At 37.9% G+C, this 21048-nt stretch overlaps 1 protein-coding gene across 1 annotated transcript in view; it reads left to right on the forward strand.

Annotated features, from left to right (window-relative positions):
- The window catches only part of EIF4G3 (eukaryotic translation initiation factor 4 gamma 3), a 161357-nt gene that overhangs the window by 94479 nt on the left and 45830 nt on the right, over window positions 1-21048 (forward strand). Inside the window, exon 3 of the mRNA XM_007459222.1 lies at window positions 10751-10846. Coding sequence (XP_007459284.1) covers window positions 10817-10846 — 30 coding nt within the window. The 5' untranslated portion in view covers window positions 10751-10816. The remainder of the gene's footprint in view (window positions 1-10750; window positions 10847-21048) is intronic.

Here is a 21048-nt window from a genome sequence, read left to right on the forward strand (position 1 = left end):
CAGCAGGTGCCACTCCTTTCAGGGACCCAATCTTATATCCAAACTATGTCACTCTTCCCATCGGTGGTCTGAATCAGGTGAGACAGAAACCAACCCCTCAGCCCCCAGACACGCCAGAATGTTACAAACAAGTTCAGCCTTTTTCTTTGTGTTCTGAAGGAGGAACTGGGAATTGGGTGTCTTCCTCCAGATTGTGCCATGCCAGGTAGGGGTTTGGGCAAGGACAGGCAAAAACACCACTACATTTCCTGTTCTTTTGAATGTGGTTATGTAGAGCTCAGGAAGACAGTTTTTGAAAGATTGAAGGTTCCTGGAAGCAGTGCAGATGGAAATTATTTTAGGTTCACAGTAAACCACATTAATGTGGAAATTTGGGAGAGTGAAAACAAACTCGCTCAGCCGTCAGGAATGGAAAGTTTTGTTTTGAGGAAAAACTTAAGGATAGGGAAACAAAGTAAATGTTTAATATTTTAATAGCAAGAAGTAAAGGAAGATCCCTTTCAGCTCTAGTATTAATCTAGGTCAATGTTTTCAAAACTTTTTGATTCAGGGGTTCTTTATACTCTTAAAAGTATTTGGGGTTCTCAATATTTTGTCTTATATTTGTTAATATTTACTGTATTAGAAATTAAAACTGAGGAATTTTAAAATATTGTTTTAAAATAAATTTAAACCTATTTTTGTAAACCTGATAATACATTTTTGTGAAAAATTAATTTCTGAAAAATATGAGAAGAATTGTATTATTCAAAACTTTGCAAATCTTTTAATATCTGGCTTAATAGAAGTTAGCTGGAATCTTATATCTGCTTCTGCACTCGACCTGTTACAGTGTTATTTCATTTGAAGTATATGAGGAAGATACAGTTTTACACGGGGATGTAACTGGGAAAGGGTGGCGTATTTTATACAGCCTCTTCAGAAAGTTGTGGTTATTGTTTGATACTATACCAAACTCAAAAAGTGGTAGTTTCTTAAACGTTAGTTGCAGTATGGAATCCTAATCCATATTAGTGAACTTTTGGTACTCTGTTACATTAAAATCTATTGGTCTGTCTTGCACTTGAATTAATTATATACTTGGTCTGTATATCATCGTGTGTGGGTCATTTGAAAAATATTGCTTGACTGAGTTATGTGGATCTTTCACGTACTGTTTATTATACAGTATAAAAAAAATCACATTCTTATCTGGAAAGTCTACATGTTGGGAATATGCCAGGCTCATGGTGACAGTTACACATTTTCTAAAAGTTGAATTTTCATTTGAAACTTGAATTTTATCATTGGTAACAAATACTTTCAATTTTCCTCGATATGATAAGTTCACTTTGTTCATTTTCAATAAAATGTCTGCCGTGTACCAAGGTCTGCATAAGCATAGTTCGTCTCTTATTTATTCTTTCAAGTAAAATGGTGTTACATGGAAAAAGCACCTAGTTCAGCTTGTAACTTAAACAGTCTTATAAATGCTTTTTCTTCATATAACCTGCTAACCCCAATATACTGCAGAAGTGTTTCATTTGTTTTCTCTCATTTGGTCACACAGTATATTAAAAAGACATGTTCTAAAGCTTCCTTACTTCGTGATGTCATTTTTATGACATCTCTATATGATCAAATTACAGAGATGGAGAATAGGTTAGTGGTTCCTAAGGGTTAGATGCATAAGAGGTGAAGGGAGAAAAGAGGAAGGAAAGAAGGTGCCTATGGCTTTTTTTTTTTTTTTTTTGCGTTACGCGGGCCTCTCACCGCTGCGGCCCCTCCCGTTGCGGAGCACAGGCTCCGGACGCGCAGGCTCAGCGGCCATGGCTCACGGGCCCAGGCGCTCCGCGGCATGTGGGATCCTCCCGGACCGGGGCACGAACCCGCGTCCCCTGCATCGGCAGGTGGACTCTCAACCGCTGCGCCACCGGGGAAGCCCCCTATGGCTTTTATAGGGTAGTGCAGGGGATCTCCGTGAAGAACCTTTTCTGTATTGTGACTGTAGCAGTGGTGACAGGAACCTATAAATGTGACAAAATTGCCCAGAACTAAATATATACGAAAATGTGTGTGCACGTAGAACTGGAGAAATCTGAATAAGGTTGCTGGATCATATCAATGTCATTTTTCAAAGTTTGGTATTGTACTATACTTACATAAGATGTTACCATTAAGGAAAACTAGATGAAGAGCATATGGAAACTTTGTATTATGTTTTAAACTCCACGTGACTCTATAATTATCTCAGAATAAAACTTAATGATTTTTACTGTCACATAAATGACATACTTAAGTACTCGCTCTTTTTTTTTTTTTGTCAGCGCATGGTGAGAGTGTGGGAGTGAGGAATACAAGGACTGCCATTGGTTTGATTTTTACTAAGGCACCAGTAGTTTTACCCTTCTTGTTTTTCTGTCATTAGTGCAAATGTCAACACAACAACATCTTGGCATTAATATTATGAGACTGTTTTCTCTCCCAGGCCTTCTCATCACTAGGGCTCTGCAGTGCACATTCTGAGAATCGGTGCCATAAAGTTTTAGTCTTTAGTTAGCTGAGGAAGACAAGTACATTTGGCGCTCTGTATCTGCGGGTTCTGAACCTGCACATATGGAGGGCCTGCTGTACTAAAACTGTTATATGAGACTTGAGCATCTGTGGATTTTGATATCCATGAGGGTCTTGGAAACAAGCCCCAGAGAGGATAGCAAGGGTCAATTGTAATATGCTGAAGACTGCATGTCCAGTTCAGTGATATGTCTCTGCTTCTCTCTCCAGTGTTTTATCTTGGACTTTTGCTTATGGGATGTTACTGTACTTCTGTAAAATTAGAGTTACATTTGTAAAGATATAAAAGGTAGACATGAGAAGAGTAAAATTTTGGAATTAACAGCTTTCTGCATCTGTGTGCTGTATAGTATGGTAGCAACTAGCCATATCTGGTTATTTAAATTTAAATTCTCAGTGATTAAAATGTGTATAAATAAAACTTAAATTGGACCAGTGGTTGTACGGTTTCAGTTTTGCAAGATGAAAAAGTTCATCACAGAAATTTTTATTTACACTGGTTGTGTAGCTCTCAGGAAGACAGTTGTAAGAGGTTGAAGGTGCTTTGAAGCATTGTGGATACCAATATGGTCAAAGTGCTGGTCTAGACTTTAAGATATTTTTCTTCATTTCTCTGGCCAGATTTAGATGTCAAACATTTATTTGATAGAAGAGTTTCTCACTATTTATATCCTCTAATAGCTAGTAAATAAGAATGAAGGAACACATTTACACATATATATGTATATACACACACATAGAGTTATAAAGAAAAATATTAAAATTGAGAACTTTTATAAATTTGTAGTAATAGTCTACTTTAAAAAAATTTTTGGTGTATCCATAGGTACTGTTTTTATTTAGATTTTAAAAGTAGGGCTTCCCTGGTGGCGCAGTGGTTAAGAAGCTGCCTGCCAATGCAGGGGACCGGTTCGAGCCCTGGTCCGGGAAGATCCCACATGCCGCGGCCCGTGTGCCACAACTACTTAACCTGCACTCTAGAGCCCACGAGCCACAACTACTGAAGCCCGCACACCTAGAGCCCATCCGTGCTCAGCAACAAGAGAAGCCACCGTAATGAGAAGCCCGCGCACCTCAACAAAGAGTAGCCCCTGCTCGCTGCAACTAGAGAAAGCCTGCACGCAGCAACAAAGGCCCAACGCAGCCAAAAATAAATAAATAAAATTAATTTATTAAAAATAAAAAAGTAATTCCCAGCTCTAAGGTGACAGAAATAGATTTGCCTCTGGTACCTTTAAAGTGTCATGTTTTACATTCCAGCATTTTTAATCAATCTGGAATTTTTTGGTATCATGAGTTGAGCATATATATCCTCCTTCCCCCTAGATTATCTAGTCATCCCAACACAATTTATTAAGTAATTTTGGTATTTCTCTAGTGACTTGAGATACTACCAACATTTTGTACATATATGTGCTTATTTCAGCATTCTCTCTCAATATCATTCTTTCCATGTCATTAAATGCTCCTCTGTATCTTTTTTTAATGACTACAAAGGATTATACTGTATGGCTGAGTAAATATAACGTACATCTATTACCTATCTCTTTATTGATTAAATTGTAGATTTCTTGAAGCTTAGAACACCAGTAAACATATATTATTGGCCTCATTTAGGCACATAGCCCACAGCATAGTGTCTTTGTGTTACATTTCCATAAATATTGTTGATTTAGTTTCCATTGTGATTTATGAGACGATATTTCAGTTGTTTTCCAGAAATATTTAAAACTTCGCAAAATACAGACCTCCTACTGGATTTTATGGTTTGCTTTACTATTTTCTATCACATGAAGGGAAGTTGAAGGGAAGGGAAGCTATCACAGAGTTTATCTTCAATGAGTTTTTATTATAAAAGTAATCAATTCTTATGAAAAAGGAAAAATACATATAGGCATACCACGGCAATATTGTGGATTTGGTTCCAGAACACTACAATAAAGCAAATATTGCAGGGATGCAATTCACACAAATTTTTTGGTTTCCCAGTGCATATAAAAGTTATGTTAACACTATACTGTAGTGCATAAAGTGTGCGATAGCATTATGTCTAAGAAAATCAATGTACGTACCTTAATTAAAAAACACAGTGGACCCTTGAACAACTTGGGAGATTGGTTCCAGGGCCCACCACACATACCAAAATCCATGGATGTTTAAGTCCCATAGTTGGCATTTTGTATCCCTGGTTCCACGTCTGCAGATTCAACCAACCACAGATTGTGTAGTACTGTAGTATTGATTTATTTCCCCTAGTATTACTAAGGTGTAATTGACAAACAATGCTGTATCAGTAGGGTATACAGCATAATGATTTGATGTACATACATCATGAAGCACTGTAGTATTTATTGACAAATATATGCATGTAATTGGACCCACACAGATCAAACCCCTGTTTTTTGAGGGTCAACTGTACTTTATTGTTAAAAATGCTAACCATCATCTGAGCCTTCAGCAAGTCATAATCTTTTTGCTGGTGGAGGGTCTCGCCTCGATGTTGATGCTGCTGACTGACCAGGGTCGTGGCTGTTGAAGGCTGGTGTGCCCGTGGCAATGTCTTAAAATAAAATAACATTGAAGTCTGCCGCATCAACTGACTCTTCTTTTCACGAACGACTTCCCTGTAGCAAGCGAGGCTGTTTGATAGCATTTTACCCACAGTAGAACGTCTTTCAAAACTGAAGTCAGGGGTTCCCTGGTGGCGCCGTGGATAAGAATCTGCCTGCCAGTGCACAGGACACGGGCTCGATCCCTGGTCCGGGAAGATCCCATATCCGCGGAGCAACTAAGCCCATGCACCACAAACAGTGAGCCTGCACTCTAGGGCCTGCGAGCCACAACTCCTGAGCCCATGTGCCACAACTACTGAGCCTGTGCTCTAGAGTCTGCGTGCCACAACTACTGAGCCTGCGCTCTACAGTCTGCGAGCCACAGCTACTGAAGCCTGCATGCCTAGAGCCCGTGCTCCGCAACAAGAGAAGCCACTGCAATGAGACGCCCGTGCACCGCAACGAAGAGTAGCCCCCGCTCACTGCAGCTAGAGAAAGCCCACGTGCAGCAGTGAAGACGCAACACAGCCAAAAATAAATAAATAAAATAAGAATTAAAAAAAAAAACCCAAAACCAAAAAACGGAAGTCAGTCCTCTCAAAACCTGCCACTGCTTTATCAGCTAAATTTATGCAATATTCCGAATCCTCTGTTGTCATTTCAGTAGTCTTCACCAGAATTAGAGTCCATCTCAAGAAACCCTTTCTTTGCTCATCTGTAAGAAGCAACTCCTCATCTGTCACAGAGCTTTATTGTGAGATTGCAGCAATTCAGTCACATCTTCAGGCTCCACTTCTAATTCTAGTTTTCTTAACTGTTTCTACCACATCTACAGTGACTCCTCCATTGAAGTCTTGAACCCCACGGGGGTTGGAATCAACTTCTTCCAAACTCCTGTTACTGTTGACATGTTGAGCTCTTCTCATGAATCACGAATGTTCTTCATGACATCCAGAATGGTGAATCCTTTCCAGAAGGTTTTCAATTTACTTTGCCCAGATCCATCAGAGGAATCACTATCTATGGCAGCTAAACCGTCTTACGAAATGTATTCATTAAATAATAAGACCCGAAAGTTGAAATTACTCCTTGATTCATGGGCTGCAGAATGGATGTTGTGTGAGCAGGCAGGAAAACATCATTAATCTCGTACATCTCCTTCAGAGCCCTTGGGTGACCAGGTCAACGAGCAGTAATATTTTGAAAGGCATCATTTTTTCTGAGCAGTAGGTCTCAACAGTGGGCTTAAAATATTCAGTAAACCATGCTGTCAACAGATGTGTTGTCATCCAGTCTTTGTTGTTCCACGTATAGAATGCAGGCAGACAAGATTTAGCAGAATTCTTAAGGGCCCTAGGATTTTCGGAATGATAAATGAGCACAGACTTCAGCTAAAAGTCACCAGATGCATTAGCCCCTAACAAGAGAGTCAGCCAGTCTTTAGAAGCTTTGAAGCCAGACATTGACTTCTCCTCTCTAGCTATGAAAGTCCTAGATGGCATCTTCTTAAGTGGAAGGCTGTTTCATCTACACTGAAAATCTGTAATTTAGTGTAGCCACCTTCATTCCTTACCTTAGCTAGATATTATGGGTAACTTGCTGCAGCTTCAACATCAGCACTTGTGGCATCACCTTGTATTTGTATGTTATGGAGACATACAAATACAAGCCTCTTTCCTAAAACCTCATGAACCAACCACCTCTGCTAGCGTTAAACTTTTCCTCCTGCAAATTCTTCACTTCTCTCAGCCTTCAGAACCAGAGAGTTAGGACCTTGCTCTAGGTTAGGTTTTGGCTTAAAGGAATGTTGTTGCCGGTTTGATCTCTCCAGACCACTAAAGTTTTCTCCGTATCAGCAATAAGGCTGTTTTGTTTTCTTATCATTCGTGTGTCCACTGAAATAGCAGTTTTAATTTCATTCAGGAAGTAACTTTTCCTTTGCATTCACAACTTGACTAACTGTCTAGCACAAGAGGCCTATCTTGCTGCCCATCTCAGCTTTTGACATGTTTTCCTCACTAAGCTTAATCATTTCTAGTTTTTGATTTAAAGTCAGAGACATGGGACTCTTCTTTCACTTGAACACTTGGAGGCCAACTCAGGGTTATTAATTGGCCTAATTTCAATACTGTTGTGTCTCAGGGAATAGGGAGGCCCGAGGAGAGTGAGAGAGATGAGGAACAGCTTGTCAGTGGAGCAGTCAGAATACACACAACATTTATGGATTAAGTTCGCCGACTTATATGGGTGCAGTTCATGGTGCCCCAAAACAATTATAATAGTAACCTTAAAGATCACTGATCACAGGTCACCATAGCAAATATAATAATAATAATGAAAAAAGTTTAAAATATTGTGAGAATTACCAAAATGTGACACAGAGACATGAAGTGAGCAAGTGTTCCTGGGAAAATAGAGTTGATAATCATGCTTATATAGCACAGGGAACTATATTCAATACCTTGTAATAACCTATAATGGAAAAGAATCTGAAAAAGAATATATGTAGATACCTATAACTGAATCAGTTTGCTGTACACCTGAAACTAATACAACATTGTAAATCAACGATACTTAAAAAAAGAGACACGCTTGATGCAGGGTTCCTGCAAACCTTCAATTTGTAAAAATCAAAGTATCTGTCAAGTACAGTAACGCGCAGCACAGTAAAATGAGGTGTGTGTGCCCTGAATACAGAGCGTATAAAATAGAAGCTACAAGTTGTGTCCTGTGTCCCCCTTTCAATTCTGTTTTTGCGAAGTAGCAATGTTAAGTTTGCCATATGTCTTCCCAAGACATCTTTGAGTATACGATTAGCATATATCAAAAAACACTACACAAATAGGACTTTTATTCTTACTAATTCTATGATTTGCTTATGTCACTTAATAGTGTAGGTACCTTTCCATGACAGCGTATGTAGATTTACCTCATTCTTTCTTAGCTCAAAGATTACACTACGTTCTCTCTTTGACTGAATATAGCTTACTTTAACCTCTCTCTTATAAATGGAAATACGGAGTGCGTCTTTGTTTTTTGCCATTATGAATTTATCTTTAGGGTCAATTTCTTGAAATGGAATTGTGGAGTAAAAGGAAGCTTATTTAAAATTTGGTAAGTATCACCTGATAGCTCTTCGAAAGGCTATGGCTACATAATTTTTAAATCAGATTTATGTGTGTCCGCACACATGTGCACAATATTGAATTTAGTCTTTACGGCAGTATTTATTTAAGGGGAAGTGAGTGTTTTAAGAAATAACCTTTCATCTCCTTGTTGTATGTGAAGTGCTTAGAATGGTTTCTGAAACATACTAAGAGCTATCTAAATGCTATAATTATTTTTGTTTGCTTAATTCCCTTCTATTTTGAAAATTGAAAATCTTACTAATTTTTTCACATATCCTTATTTTGAAAACCGTCAGCATGTGGACCTAAGTTGCTGTTAGTGTGTTCTGTGTTGTAATGGGATTCATCCTCAGATTTCTATCTTTAATTGTCACAATCACTGTTTTTTAAATAGTTATTATGGACTTAAAGGTTATGTATGCAGTACAAAGTGTGTTTTGATTGGCTTGTCTTCCTTCACTGGCATTCCGTTAACAGATAGTCAATTACCACCATTTGCTAGTTTTTGTTGTTACCTCCAGTTAATAAAAGTCAGTGACTTAAGAGAGTTCATTGAAACTTGAAAGTAATGATGAAAATGAGAATATGTCTCAACTTGTAAACTTGTACAGTGAACTGGATTGCCATTTAAATATAAAACATTCATGTATATAGTCTTGGAGAAGTAAATCTTTGTGATAACTTTGAAAGTATTTGAAAAGGAAAGTACGAACAAAATCTGTGATGACTATCAAAATGACTATCTCTGGTTCTCTATACATTTGATGTTATGAAACATGTTCATAGAATGTTCCCATTCAGGCTTTTGCAATGTTTTTCAACAAAGTGTAATAGTATATTGAAGAAGTTAACTCGAGAATAATTTAATCAATAAACTTGGTTAGTCATGTCATTAAATGCAGAGAAGAGAGGAAAGCATAGAGGCATCTTTCACAGTTGTACTCCCTGCCTCAGCAACAGGTACAAGTCAAAATCATTCCTTGAAATTTCTAAAACCATTCACAAAGAATGGACAAATTCTCTGCAAGAAAGCTGAGCGAGCTATTGGCAAAATTTCTTTATCAGTGCACCTATAACATATTGCAAATGGGACACTTCCCTGGTGGCACAGTGGCTAAGAATCAGCCTGCCAATGCAGGGGACACGGATTCAATCCCTGATCCGGAAAGATTCCCTCATGCTGCAGAGCCGCTAAGCCCGTGCACCACAGCTACTCAGCCTGTGCTCTAGAGCCCACACGCCACAACTACTGAAGCCCACGTGTTCTAGGGCCAGCGTGCCACAACTACTGAGCCCGCATCCTGCAACTACTGAAGCTCACGCACCTAGAGCCCGTGCTCCACAACAAGAGAAGCCACCACAATGAGAAGCCCGTGCACTGCAATGAAGAGTAGCCTCCTCTTGCCGCAACTACAGAAAGCCCGTGTGCAGTAAGGAAGACCCAAGGCAGCCAAAAATTTAAAAACTAAAAAAAAAAAAAAAGAGGACCCGAGTCCATTAATAACAACAACAAAATATTTAGATATTGCTAATGGCACAATGGCATACGTTGTGAGAGAGGAATCACATCCATGTGTGGCAGTCATCAGATGTTATGCTTTGCATTCAGGTGAAACTCCTTGTGTACAGAGTATGCATCAGCTCTTCGCATACATACAATTTAAATATGAGAAGTACTTGATTATTTTTTGTCTGTTTAAAAGAGTAATTCCAAGCTAAAGGAAAATAAATTCTTTGTTTTATTAATATTCATTTTGAGAGCAATGATAGAGTTTCAATATTGATAGAGCACCAGCTATGTGTGGACAGTATGTGTGGTATTACTGAATGAAAGAACTTGAGCCTGAATGTTAATTCACATACTTCTTTTGCAGTTAGTTGTGTGTTTACTTATATGGCTCTAGTGTTGAAGATATTGGTGAAAAGTTTGAATAAGATCAAATATGGCCAGCATGCACATTTTCAGCGTCTTCTGTGAAAAAAATTGGCTGCTGTTCCTTTCTGTAATGCACTAGTTATGAGAGGGCTTAGTTCTTATGTAACTTTTTGAAGTGTAGAAGGAGATTTCTCTGTGTTTTCATAAGGGGTACATCTCAATGCTGTATGTATTATCTTGACAGCCAGAAGTTTATGCTTCAGTATACCACCAACTAACTGGTGAGAATAAAGTACAGTATTCCCCCCTTATCTGCAATTTCACTTTCCGAGGTTTCAGTTAACGGCAGTCAACCACAGTCTGAAAATACTACATGGAAACTTCCAGAAATAAATTATTCATAAGTTTTAAATTGCTTGCTCACCATTCTGAGTAGTGTGATGAAATTGCTTCTCATCAGGAGATTTAAGAAAACTAAAAAAGCTGCACTGATTCTGAATTGCTCGATATTGTGATAAAGATAAGTTTTTAAAAGTAGAGCTGTAAACCACATTAATAAACACTTTCCTAAACTCTTTGAATTTGAGTTATTATGCCATATTTACTCACGTTATGATATTGTTCTTGCCATTCTTTGACAGACCCCTTATCCCTCTGGACAGAATGCAGGTCCAACCACGTTGGTATACCCTCAAGCTCCTCAGACAATGAATTCACAACCTCAGACCCGTTCTCCGGTAAGTAAGCAAAAACTTGTTCTAGATAATATTCTCCACCTAAGTTTGTGTTTGTAGTAGCTTAGGTTCTTTTGGCTAGTATTTTTACTCGATTTTGGAAAATTTTTACCAAAATAATTTTTTAAATTATTATTACTATTATTATTGGATGGCATTGCATTTTCAGACCTTTCCTATAGGAATAATTTGAATTTATTAAGAACAAGAAGAAATGGAGCTTTTTATCTTCTTTTACTTTTCTGTGTCATTCAAGTTCTGGTTGCATTCAAGTTCACTTCATCTCAGCTCTTAATTTGTTATTTGTACTGTTCAAAATTCAGGAGAAGTGTAAAGCATGATTTTGAAAGTAAATTAAATTTCATTAATTGGACTCTGAAATTCCAGTGTTTTGGGAAGTAAGACTTCTGAATCGTTACTAGATCAGTTCTAACTATTTGACTGTGTGGACATATGCATGACTTACACCAAAAGTGTATTTATTTCTTCAGACGGTAAATAAATTGTCATACAAGTGTAAGTGCTATCATCCTCTTTGCTCATCTTTTACATGGATTGCAATAAGTATTGCAAATACTGAGAATTTACTCAAGGTTCATCCTTCTGTTTCACAAAAGTGTACAGTGGCTTCAGCTGTCCATTCCTTAGAATGTTGTTTCCTGCCCTGCATGGTTTGTATTTTGCTAGAAGGTGCTTCTATAACATCTCACATTGTCTCTCACACCCCTACTTGTATCTCAGCTCTGTGTTTTCCTCAGAATACAGGGATCTTCTTTTGGTTCTCCACCTTTGCTTTTTTGCCTGTAGTACAGGAATATTTCATTGCATTAGCTCCTGTTCATTTGGTTTTATGCATGAATTTAGGAATATTGAAATATGTGATAGAATTGCTCAGAGAACTAGGAGATCACAGACTTCACCAAAATGTAATCTCTTTCTTATCCTCCTCCTACCTTCCTTTTCCCTATTGCCCTCTTCTCCAATACCTGTTCTTAGATCCTGGTTCTTCCCAGGGGGTGGAACCATTCTAAGGAGGTGGGACTTTGGTCCTAGTTGCCTGTTTGCTTGTCTGGGTTTTTTTGTTTGTGTTTTGGGGTTTTTTTGCCGAAATGGTCAAAAAGGCATCTGATGCAAGTTTTGTTCTGAGAGTGGTTTGGGAATGTGGACACTTGACTACTTGGAATGGGCCTGAGATCTCACCAGATTAATCTAGATAGGCCCCAGTTCTAATCATTAAACATGGAACGTTGTGGTAAGCTCTTATTGCAAAGGATTCTATGGCCCTTTTTTACCCCTCTACCCCTTCTATAATTATCGGGGGAAAAAAAAAAGAAAGAATTAAATTTACATGGTTAGAACTGGCGCAAAACCTGACTGAAGAGCTGCATCTCTAAACCAGTTTTTTTGACAGCCCAGCAGAACAGTGCCAATACATTGCACAGACAACTGGAAGAGGAGGAAGGTTTTGGAACAGACTCCCGTTTACAGGTCCTTGGCTGGAAGAGGCTGGATAAAATACTGCATTGTAAGCAATATAACAAACTGTACTTCTTGCAGGCAGTGGTGCCTCTGGCGCTCATTATTTTTGACCACATCCATTTATTGGCTGATGAACACAAACGCACTGATTGCTTCCTCTCTGAAAGTCTAACCTAGCATGGCAGTTTTTGCCAGGCATAGTGGGGAAAAGAATAACAAATTGGGTGGCTCTTCTCTATTGGGAATTAGACAGGAGTAATTTGGGGTTTAGATTGTTCTTTATTTTAAACTTGAAGAGGGATATCCCTTTCAGATGAATTTGATTTTAAAAGATAAATTTCAAGGCTTCTTTTTCCCTCTTTCCATTTTATAATTGAATATCAAGGGGAAAACTGTCTATAGTTGTCAGCCATTTTTCTGTGGTCATAAACTCTTCAGACACTATCCTCTCTGCAATTTTTACCATCCGCTCTGCTAGTGACCATTACCACCCCCATTACTAAAAACCACACATAACATTCCATTACATACCCCAAAACAAGTGCAAGACTAGCAGACCCCACACTACTCTTGCTTGTTGTTTTGGGTCCAGTTTTCTTTGCTTCATTTGTGTTGGTGCTGGGAGGGTGAAGTTGGGTTTGGAATTTGGCAGGATTGCATTTCTTCTGACATCCCAAGTTGCCATAGTCTAGTCTCATCCATCCCACAGCTATCCCAACTGGTGAGGAGAGGTAAGCTGTTGCACTAAGGAAGGGACTCTTCCCATGGCTTTGTAGAGCAGCTAAAGCTTACTCCGTTCTATTTCTGCATTAATGGGCCATTGGCAATTGCACGGTTTAGGCTTCTCTGTTCTTCCCTGGACAGCTGCCTTTGCAATCCAACTGGCTTCAAGTGGCCCCCCTCCCTCCTTGAGGTGATCTTTGTGTCTGTATTTCTACTTGATACTTAGTATCTTAGTTAAATTTATATTGTTGAAAGTCTTGTTTAAAAGTAAAAAATATAGTGATAAGTTACCTATATGTTCCATTTTCTGGTTGTATTGGAACTCTTTAAACTGTAATTTTTTTTTTAAATAGCTTCCAAAATAGTGAAACTATTGAATGCTTAATGGGGAGAGGGGGACAGTTTGGCTTTTGCAGTAACCTGTAACCATTGGTTATTTTTACATTCTGTGGTGCTAAGTGCCAAAGTTATATCAATATATGTTGGCCATGCTCAGTTACCAACTGTGCACAGAAGAGTGAGTGAGTGGGTGGGTGGGTGAGTGGGTGGCATTAATGTTGGATCCAAGTTCACAGAAGATTGCTTTCCTTGATATCTACAGTCCTCACCATCTTAAAGACCCCTCTTTAAAAAGAAAAAGAAAAAGAAACAGAAGTTTCTATTTTTAATCTGAGCCAGCAGCGACTACAGTTTGTTCTGTTGCTTACAGTTACGCATAGGATTAAGACTATTGTCATTACAAATGAAAAACTCAATAGCCAATGGTGACTAGTGCAAAATAGACTAGGGTACTTGCCCACTAACTTTTTTTTTTAATATATGTGTAATTCTATAAGGTACTCCTCTTGCTCATAGAAAATTCTCTTTTGACTGGAACATTCCAAATATATAAAGTTTCAACTATTATTTTAGAGCCTTAGAAATGGGGCCTTTCTGTGGAACAGTGATAAGACAGGTACTACTGTACTAAGGTTAATTTTTTAACGTGGCCCTTCTCTTCCATTTCCTTCAAAAGTGTCACGAAGAAACATCTCACTTCTACCCGCCCCCCACTTTAATACCACCTGGGTGGTATTAACCTATTCTTGAAGCTTGATGTCCATAGTAGAGGTTTGATCTGTGTTCTTTTCATAGTTGGAAAACTGAAAATATAAGACATCAGTATCTTTGAAGAGAAAATGTTCTGCAAGAACTGTAGCTGCCATTATCATCATTCTGAAAAACTATTTTACAATGGTTGTTAGCAGATATAATGGCTGGCTAACACACTTTAATCGTACAGGTCATGGAGAGCTCATTAAGTTGTACTGAATAACTGCAAAATATGTTAAGGTACTTTTCATTACTTGAATAATAGGTATACATTTTAGCTTCTAAGGTAAATTCTTGATAGAGCTGTCTTCAGTCATCTCCTACATTGTGGCTTGTGACCCACTGCAATTTCTTGAAAATTTTTTATATTAAGTAATGGCAGTGAAGGAAATAATTCCAAATCTCTTGCATATGCTATTGTGGGTAACTTAAATTCTGAGTATGAGGGTTGGTTTCTTAGTTCATCTTCGGTCTGGTTTACCCATTATAATGAGCTAACGGAAGGAGGGCTCAAACAACTGAAGGAAAATATGTATTTTAGCTTTTTAAATGTTTTAAGTAAAATCCTTGTAAGGTTTGCATTCAGAACTGCTCACTAAATATTTTCCGTTAACTGTTAAAGAGGGTGGTTAACGTTTCAGTAGTTAATGTGTAGGTAGCCAGTACGTGACTCTATGAGCCTGAATAATTCCTCTGTTCTTTTTAGTAAAATCACCCTGGAAGCCCAGTTTTGCTCTGATGAAGAATTATTTGATCTTAGAGATTTTGTATTTAAAATTTGATGGGTGAAAAGGCTTTTTCTTCCATTCTAAGTTAGTGAAAGTAAGAGTTGGAATATGTATTATCCGCTTTCAAGTACTCTATGATTTAGCTAAGAGGTTAGGTTTTCTTTGGCTTTTATTCTCAATATCAGATAGCAGTAGGTACATGTATACAGTCTTGTGCTGTTGTGTATAAATAGTAATTGAGAGATTTGACTTCTTTTACTCATTTTTTCTTCTTGAGCTTATAATAGTACCACTTTGATTACTCATGTTACAGAATGATGTTCTTTACTACTGTTTGCTTTCATATGCCTGGTATTAAACATTACTAGTTAATTGAATTTAAATATATATAATTATTTATATATTTACATATATTTATATATCATAAATATATTATATATATTTATATATGCTTATATATTTATAATAGATAAACTTTAATCTTCAAGAAACAAAGGAAGATACTGAAATTTTCATTTCATGTGTGAGATATCCATTTAACTTAAGTAAATTTGAAATCCATCCTATTACATTCTTTATTTCCTGCTGGACATTGTAATTACCTCCTGGCTATTTCTTGTAATGTAAAAGCATTTCTCATTCCCTCTAGTTGTATCAGTTGCATAAGCATAGTTGACTTTTCATATGTTTGTCTTAATATAACCACTTAGTGTTTCAAACTTTCTTTTGCTTTATTTTAGGGTTTAAAAAAATTCCTATCAGAGAAGCACCTTTATGTGCCTAACAGCTTAGCTGTTTCTCTCCCCGCTGATAAATGGCAAACTATTTCTGGTAGAGGTGTTAACCTCTTGACTCTCAGTACCTGTCTGTCACTGTCCTGCAGCAAAGCTTTGACTGTTTGTGTTTTTTTTTTCTTGTGGGTTTTATTTCTTTTGGCATAATGTGTGACATTTTGGTTTTTGTTGTGGTGTTTCTGACTCTTTGTGCCTTTCCTTTTGTGTTTGTTTTCCCTCCTTTTCTCAGTTTGCAGCGGGGCCTCGACCTGCCCATCATCAGGTACTGTACCCTTGCCCCTTCACTATTACCCTTAACTAATAGGTGGGGGCTTTAGTAGTTTCTGGCTCTTAGAATGCTGCCATTCCATGGACCCAATCAAACCAGTCTTTTCCGGAGTAGCTTCCGTCTGAGGTAATGCAGTTCTTTTTGCATTTCGCAGCATTTTGTTATTAACAAACCAATTTCCGTCTGTTTATTACACAGTTTAAAAATAATAGAGTGTTTTTACTTTCCAAAAAATAATTGCTCTGAATTTAGAGGGCCTTGAAAATGTTTAGATATATTAAGCCATTACAGATTTTGTGGATACCTGTACTAAGTTTAAATTTAACTGAATGGAATAGGCAACATTCTAAGGGTTTTCTGTTAACATCCTGATGTAACTTGTATTGATGTGTATAAAATAGCATTAGTATTTCTAAAACCACTTAATCTCAGTTACTAACTTAGACCTAATAACAGATTCATTAACAATAATATACATTCATTTGCTGCATAGAAGTATCTTTATTCTTAGGATATATAGAAAGTAGATACCTTATTTAATTTTAATATTTTTAGCCTATTCTTTTAAATGAAGTAATTGTATAAATTAAAATTTCAAAAATGTATATGCAGACACTCGTTTATTTAGCAGGAATATACTAGAAGGGATGGTTTGGGAGAAAGAAAAAGACTTGCAGAGTTTTTTCCCCAAAGTGTTCTGAAACATTTTCTCATTCTGTAGTAGAAAGAGCCTACTAAATTCTAAATCTGATAAATCTGGGTTTATATTACCAGTCTACTGTGTAACCTACCAGCTGAGTTAAGCAGTTCTTTTTCTGAGCCTCAGTTTCCTCATATGTAAAATGGCGTAAATACCCTTTACATCACAGATAATATATGTAAGTCAGCTACCATAAAATAAGCAGCCAGTAAGGGTTGGCTATTTTTAATATTGTCATGCAACTTGGTATGGTTTGATAAATGAGAGGAATATTACCAGCGTTTACCTGTGGTATCATATTTAGAATTCTTATTACTGAGTAAATGGTTATTGTTTAATTGAAGCCTTTCATTGTCTAGCAGTGATTTAATACAAAGCTCTACTTCTCAAAATACAGTCTTTCCAATTTGGACGATGTAAAAGCCAAGCAAATTCTGAGGTGTTAAAGACATTTTGCAGGAGAACTCAGAGGTGGTTGTATGAAGTGGATGGCAATTCTTTGGATTTGATAAAGAAAACTCAGGGGTGTCTTTTACTTGATAGAGATAGCATTGTTAAAATACTTTAAGATCTTGGACTTTGATGTCAGCTAGACCTAGATTTAACTCTTCCTTATTAACTGGGTGTTCTTTGGCAATCTACTTACTGCTCTCAGCCTCAGTTTTCTCATCTGTAAAATGGGGACAGTATCAATACCATCTCAGGACTAATGTGAAGAGTAAATGAGATAATACAAATAAAATGATTAGCAGAGTGACATATACTACGAATCTAGGGGATAAGATTACTAATAATTAAAAAAATAGAAAATCTCTTAAGTAAAAAGATTGATTATACATTTTTTTGGTAACAGATCTAGTCAAGGGCCATAAAAAAGGCAGGGTTTACATTTCAGTCAGGGGTAAAGCCAGTTACTCCTGACAGAAAGCTGGAAGGTCTCTGTTCAAGAAGCAGAGTAAAAAGAAACTAGTGATTCAGTAAAAAGGTTTCTGAGCTCCTTCATATAAGGCTGTTTCTATTACTTGGGTTCAGTTGCAGTGGTCCTCAGATAGGGATGTTGTATTTAAGCCTTTATATATTGTCATCTTTGGGAAAATCTTTTTTTTTTTTTTTTTAAGAATACCAGGTGTGCCTTTTTTAAAAAAATTTATTTATTTAAATTTATTTAGTTTTGGCTGTGTTGGGTCTTCGTTTCTGTGCGAGTACTTTCTCTAATTGTGGCAAGCAGGGGCCACTCTTCATCGCGGTGCGCGGGCCTCTCACTATCGCGGCCTCTCTTGTTGCGGAGCATAGGCTCCAGGCACGTAGGCTCAGTAGTTGTGGCTCACGGGCCTAGTTGCTCTGCGGCATGTGGGATCCTCCCAGACCAGGGCTCGAACCCGTGTCCCCTGCATTGGCAGGCAGATTCTCAACCACTGCGCCACCAGGGAAGCCCGGGAAAATCTATTTTTTAAAACTTTCTTCTGAGCCTAAAGGTTTGTGATACATTTTATCTTTATTTAATTCCAACAACCAAGGAAAACTGTAAGAAATCTTACTGAGAAAAGGTTAATTTCGATGCTGAAATCATTTTTCATGTGTAATATGTCTCAAAGAAAGTATTGGCAGATTATCTTTCATTTATTTGTAGGATGATGCTTGTGAAATTACAGCATGTTTCAACCATTAAAAAAGTAGAACTATATACATATATATATTTATTATTTATCTATTAGCAAGAAACCCACACTATTGTTTTGTTTTGTTTTGTTTTGCAGTACGCGGGCCTCTCACTGTTGTGGCCTCTACTGTTGCGGAGCACAGGCTCCGGATGCGCAGGCTCAGAGGCCATGGCTCACGGGCCCAGCCGCTCCGCGGCATGTGGGATCTTCCCGGACCGGGGCACGAACCCGCGTCCCCTGCATCGGCAGGCAGACTCAACCACTGCGCCACGAGGGAAGCCCCCCCACACTAGTTCTTGTGGGTTCTTGAGATGCAGCATAAATCCAGAGCATTGCTTTTGGGTACAAAAACTTCGGGTAGCTGGCCGCTTTTACTCTGGTATTCTTCCTTCCTAAATACAATTAATTTTTTTTCCTTATACCTCACAGAATTAAGTGAGTAAGGAAATATATAATCTTGGCTCAGGCTGCTGCAGTAGCTACCTTGGAGAAATAGAGAAGGGGAGAGTGTGGTTGAAGTGACACTGCTGAGCAGCATGTAGTTGAACCAGTGTTGTGGAACAGCATGGAGTACACTGTTAGGAAGAGTTTGCGGTCTTGTATCCATGAATGTAGGAGCCAGTTCGGCTTATTTCACTGTGGAGTTGGTATTGGCATTTTGGATGGAATAACCAGTTATGAAAAACTGCCCTGTATATTGCAGTTCCTTTAGCAACTTTTGGGCCATACATGCCAGTGGAATTCCCCCAGTGACAATTTAAAAAACAAAACAAAATACACCTTCCTACATTTCCAGATACACTCTGTGGAGGTGATGCTATTTCCCATTTAAGAATCCCTGGCCAAAGTCTGTATTTAAGAGGTCTTCTCCTCAAACCTAAGCCAAATAGAGACCTAAACCCTTCATAGAGAAGCATGGATTCATGCTCATAATACAAAACAAGACATATAGAGGCTTGCTTAATGAAAGCAATATAGTTGATAACAAAAGTTGAGTGGTATACAGAAAATATATTTTTTAAGGGAAAACATCTTTGTCCTGGGATATTTTTAGTTTGTTGTGATTAAGACTCAAAGTTGAAGGCCCAAATGGTTTTTTCATCTATGGTTGTTTGCTTTGGCCAGAAAGAATTAAATCAAGGGTTAGAGTTAGTCTTGACTAGTTAGAATTAGTGAATAGATTTCTCATTTCTCCTTTATTACATTATTCATCAGTGACTACCTTTCCAGTCATATGTCCTTTCATGCTTTGATCTTATTTTTTTTACAAAATAATTTGATACTGGATGATGTTTCCTATGATTGATGATTCTAAAGTCCCATAGTATATACATAACTTCTCGTGGATGTTTAGTAACAATTGGTTCTATAAACTGTTGACTAAATATAATGCACAAGGTGAGCGTTGTGAGTTCAGTTTTATTTGGGGCAAAATGAGGACTATAGCCTGGGAGACAGCATCTCAGATAGCTCTGAGAAACTCCTCCAAAGAGGTAGAGGGGGGGAAGGTCAGTTATATATGTGATTTTGGTGAAGGAGGAGTACATGTAATCAAGCACACATTTTTTTGCAGAAGGTTGCTGCTAGTCTCGTGAAGGTTACTGCTAGTCACGAGGAGCAGACGTCACCATGAATGATTTTAGTGCTTTTCTAGATATGAGGAGATGCAAGTATTGGGCTCATAATATCTTCTCCTGAAAATATCTAACTATCTAAAGGCCTGTTCTGCCAGTTTTTCCCAGAGCACAGAGCGCCTCATTCCTGATCTCCACCCTGAACTCCTTTCAGTGTGTGTTGAAGGTCAGCGGCTGCAGCAGCTTGTGATTTAATCCTTGTAGAGGCAGATGGCAGGTGCCAATTTTTAGTTGGCAAAACGATGCAAAGAAAAAAAATCAGTAGTTATTTAGATGAGCTATTTGAAGGTAATTGCTTGGGAAAAGAAAACTAATAATCTAGTAATCTAGAACCTATATATTTTTTCTTTGTAAAATGAAGTTATCAGAATTGAAATGAGACAGATAACAAGATTTTGGATGGTAAACATTTTTAGTTTTTTTTTTTTTTTTTTTTTTTTGTGGTACGCGGGCCTCTCACTGTTGTGGCCTCTCCCGTTGTGGAGCACAGGCTCCGGACGCGCAGGCTCAGCGGCCATGGCTCACGGGCCCAGCTGCTCCGCGGCATGTGGGATCTTCCCGGACCGGGGCATGAACCCGTGTCCCCTGCATCGGCAGGCGGACTCTCAACCACTGCACCACCAGGGAAGCCCCATTTTTAGTTTAATACAACCAAGAAACTGCTATAGGATGTGTATGTTTCTTGGAACTGCTTTTATTTAGATGATCTTTATGTGTGGCCAACCAGGGCTCAAATTTTTGAGTCCCTCGAGTCAGGGATACCAAGTTCTGATTAGTATTATGTCAGCCACATCATCTTCCTGGTACAATTAATTTTTGGCTTTTGCAGGGATTCTTTAGATTAATAAGGATATTCTATTGTTTTTGCATTTTATAATCTGAAGAGAGCTTTAGCTTAGAATAACAGTTTTCTTCAAAGGTAAAAGAAAGTAGTCCTAAGTTATTTTATATGCAGAACACTCTTGGCTTTAGAAATATGTCAACTATGTTTATTCTGATATTTGAAAATCCCAAGGTAATTAGCAACTGAAAGAACAGAACGTACACCCAGAATTAAAACAAATGACTTGGTATAATGTAGATCTGGCTTGTGTTACTAACTTCATGTCTTTGGTCATTGAAGTTT

Source organism: Lipotes vexillifer, unplaced genomic scaffold (genome assembly GCF_000442215.2).
Source record: "Lipotes vexillifer unplaced genomic scaffold, Lipotes_vexillifer_v1.1 scaffold496, whole genome shotgun sequence".
Classification (NCBI taxonomy): Eukaryota; Metazoa; Chordata; class Mammalia; order Artiodactyla; family Lipotidae; genus Lipotes; species Lipotes vexillifer.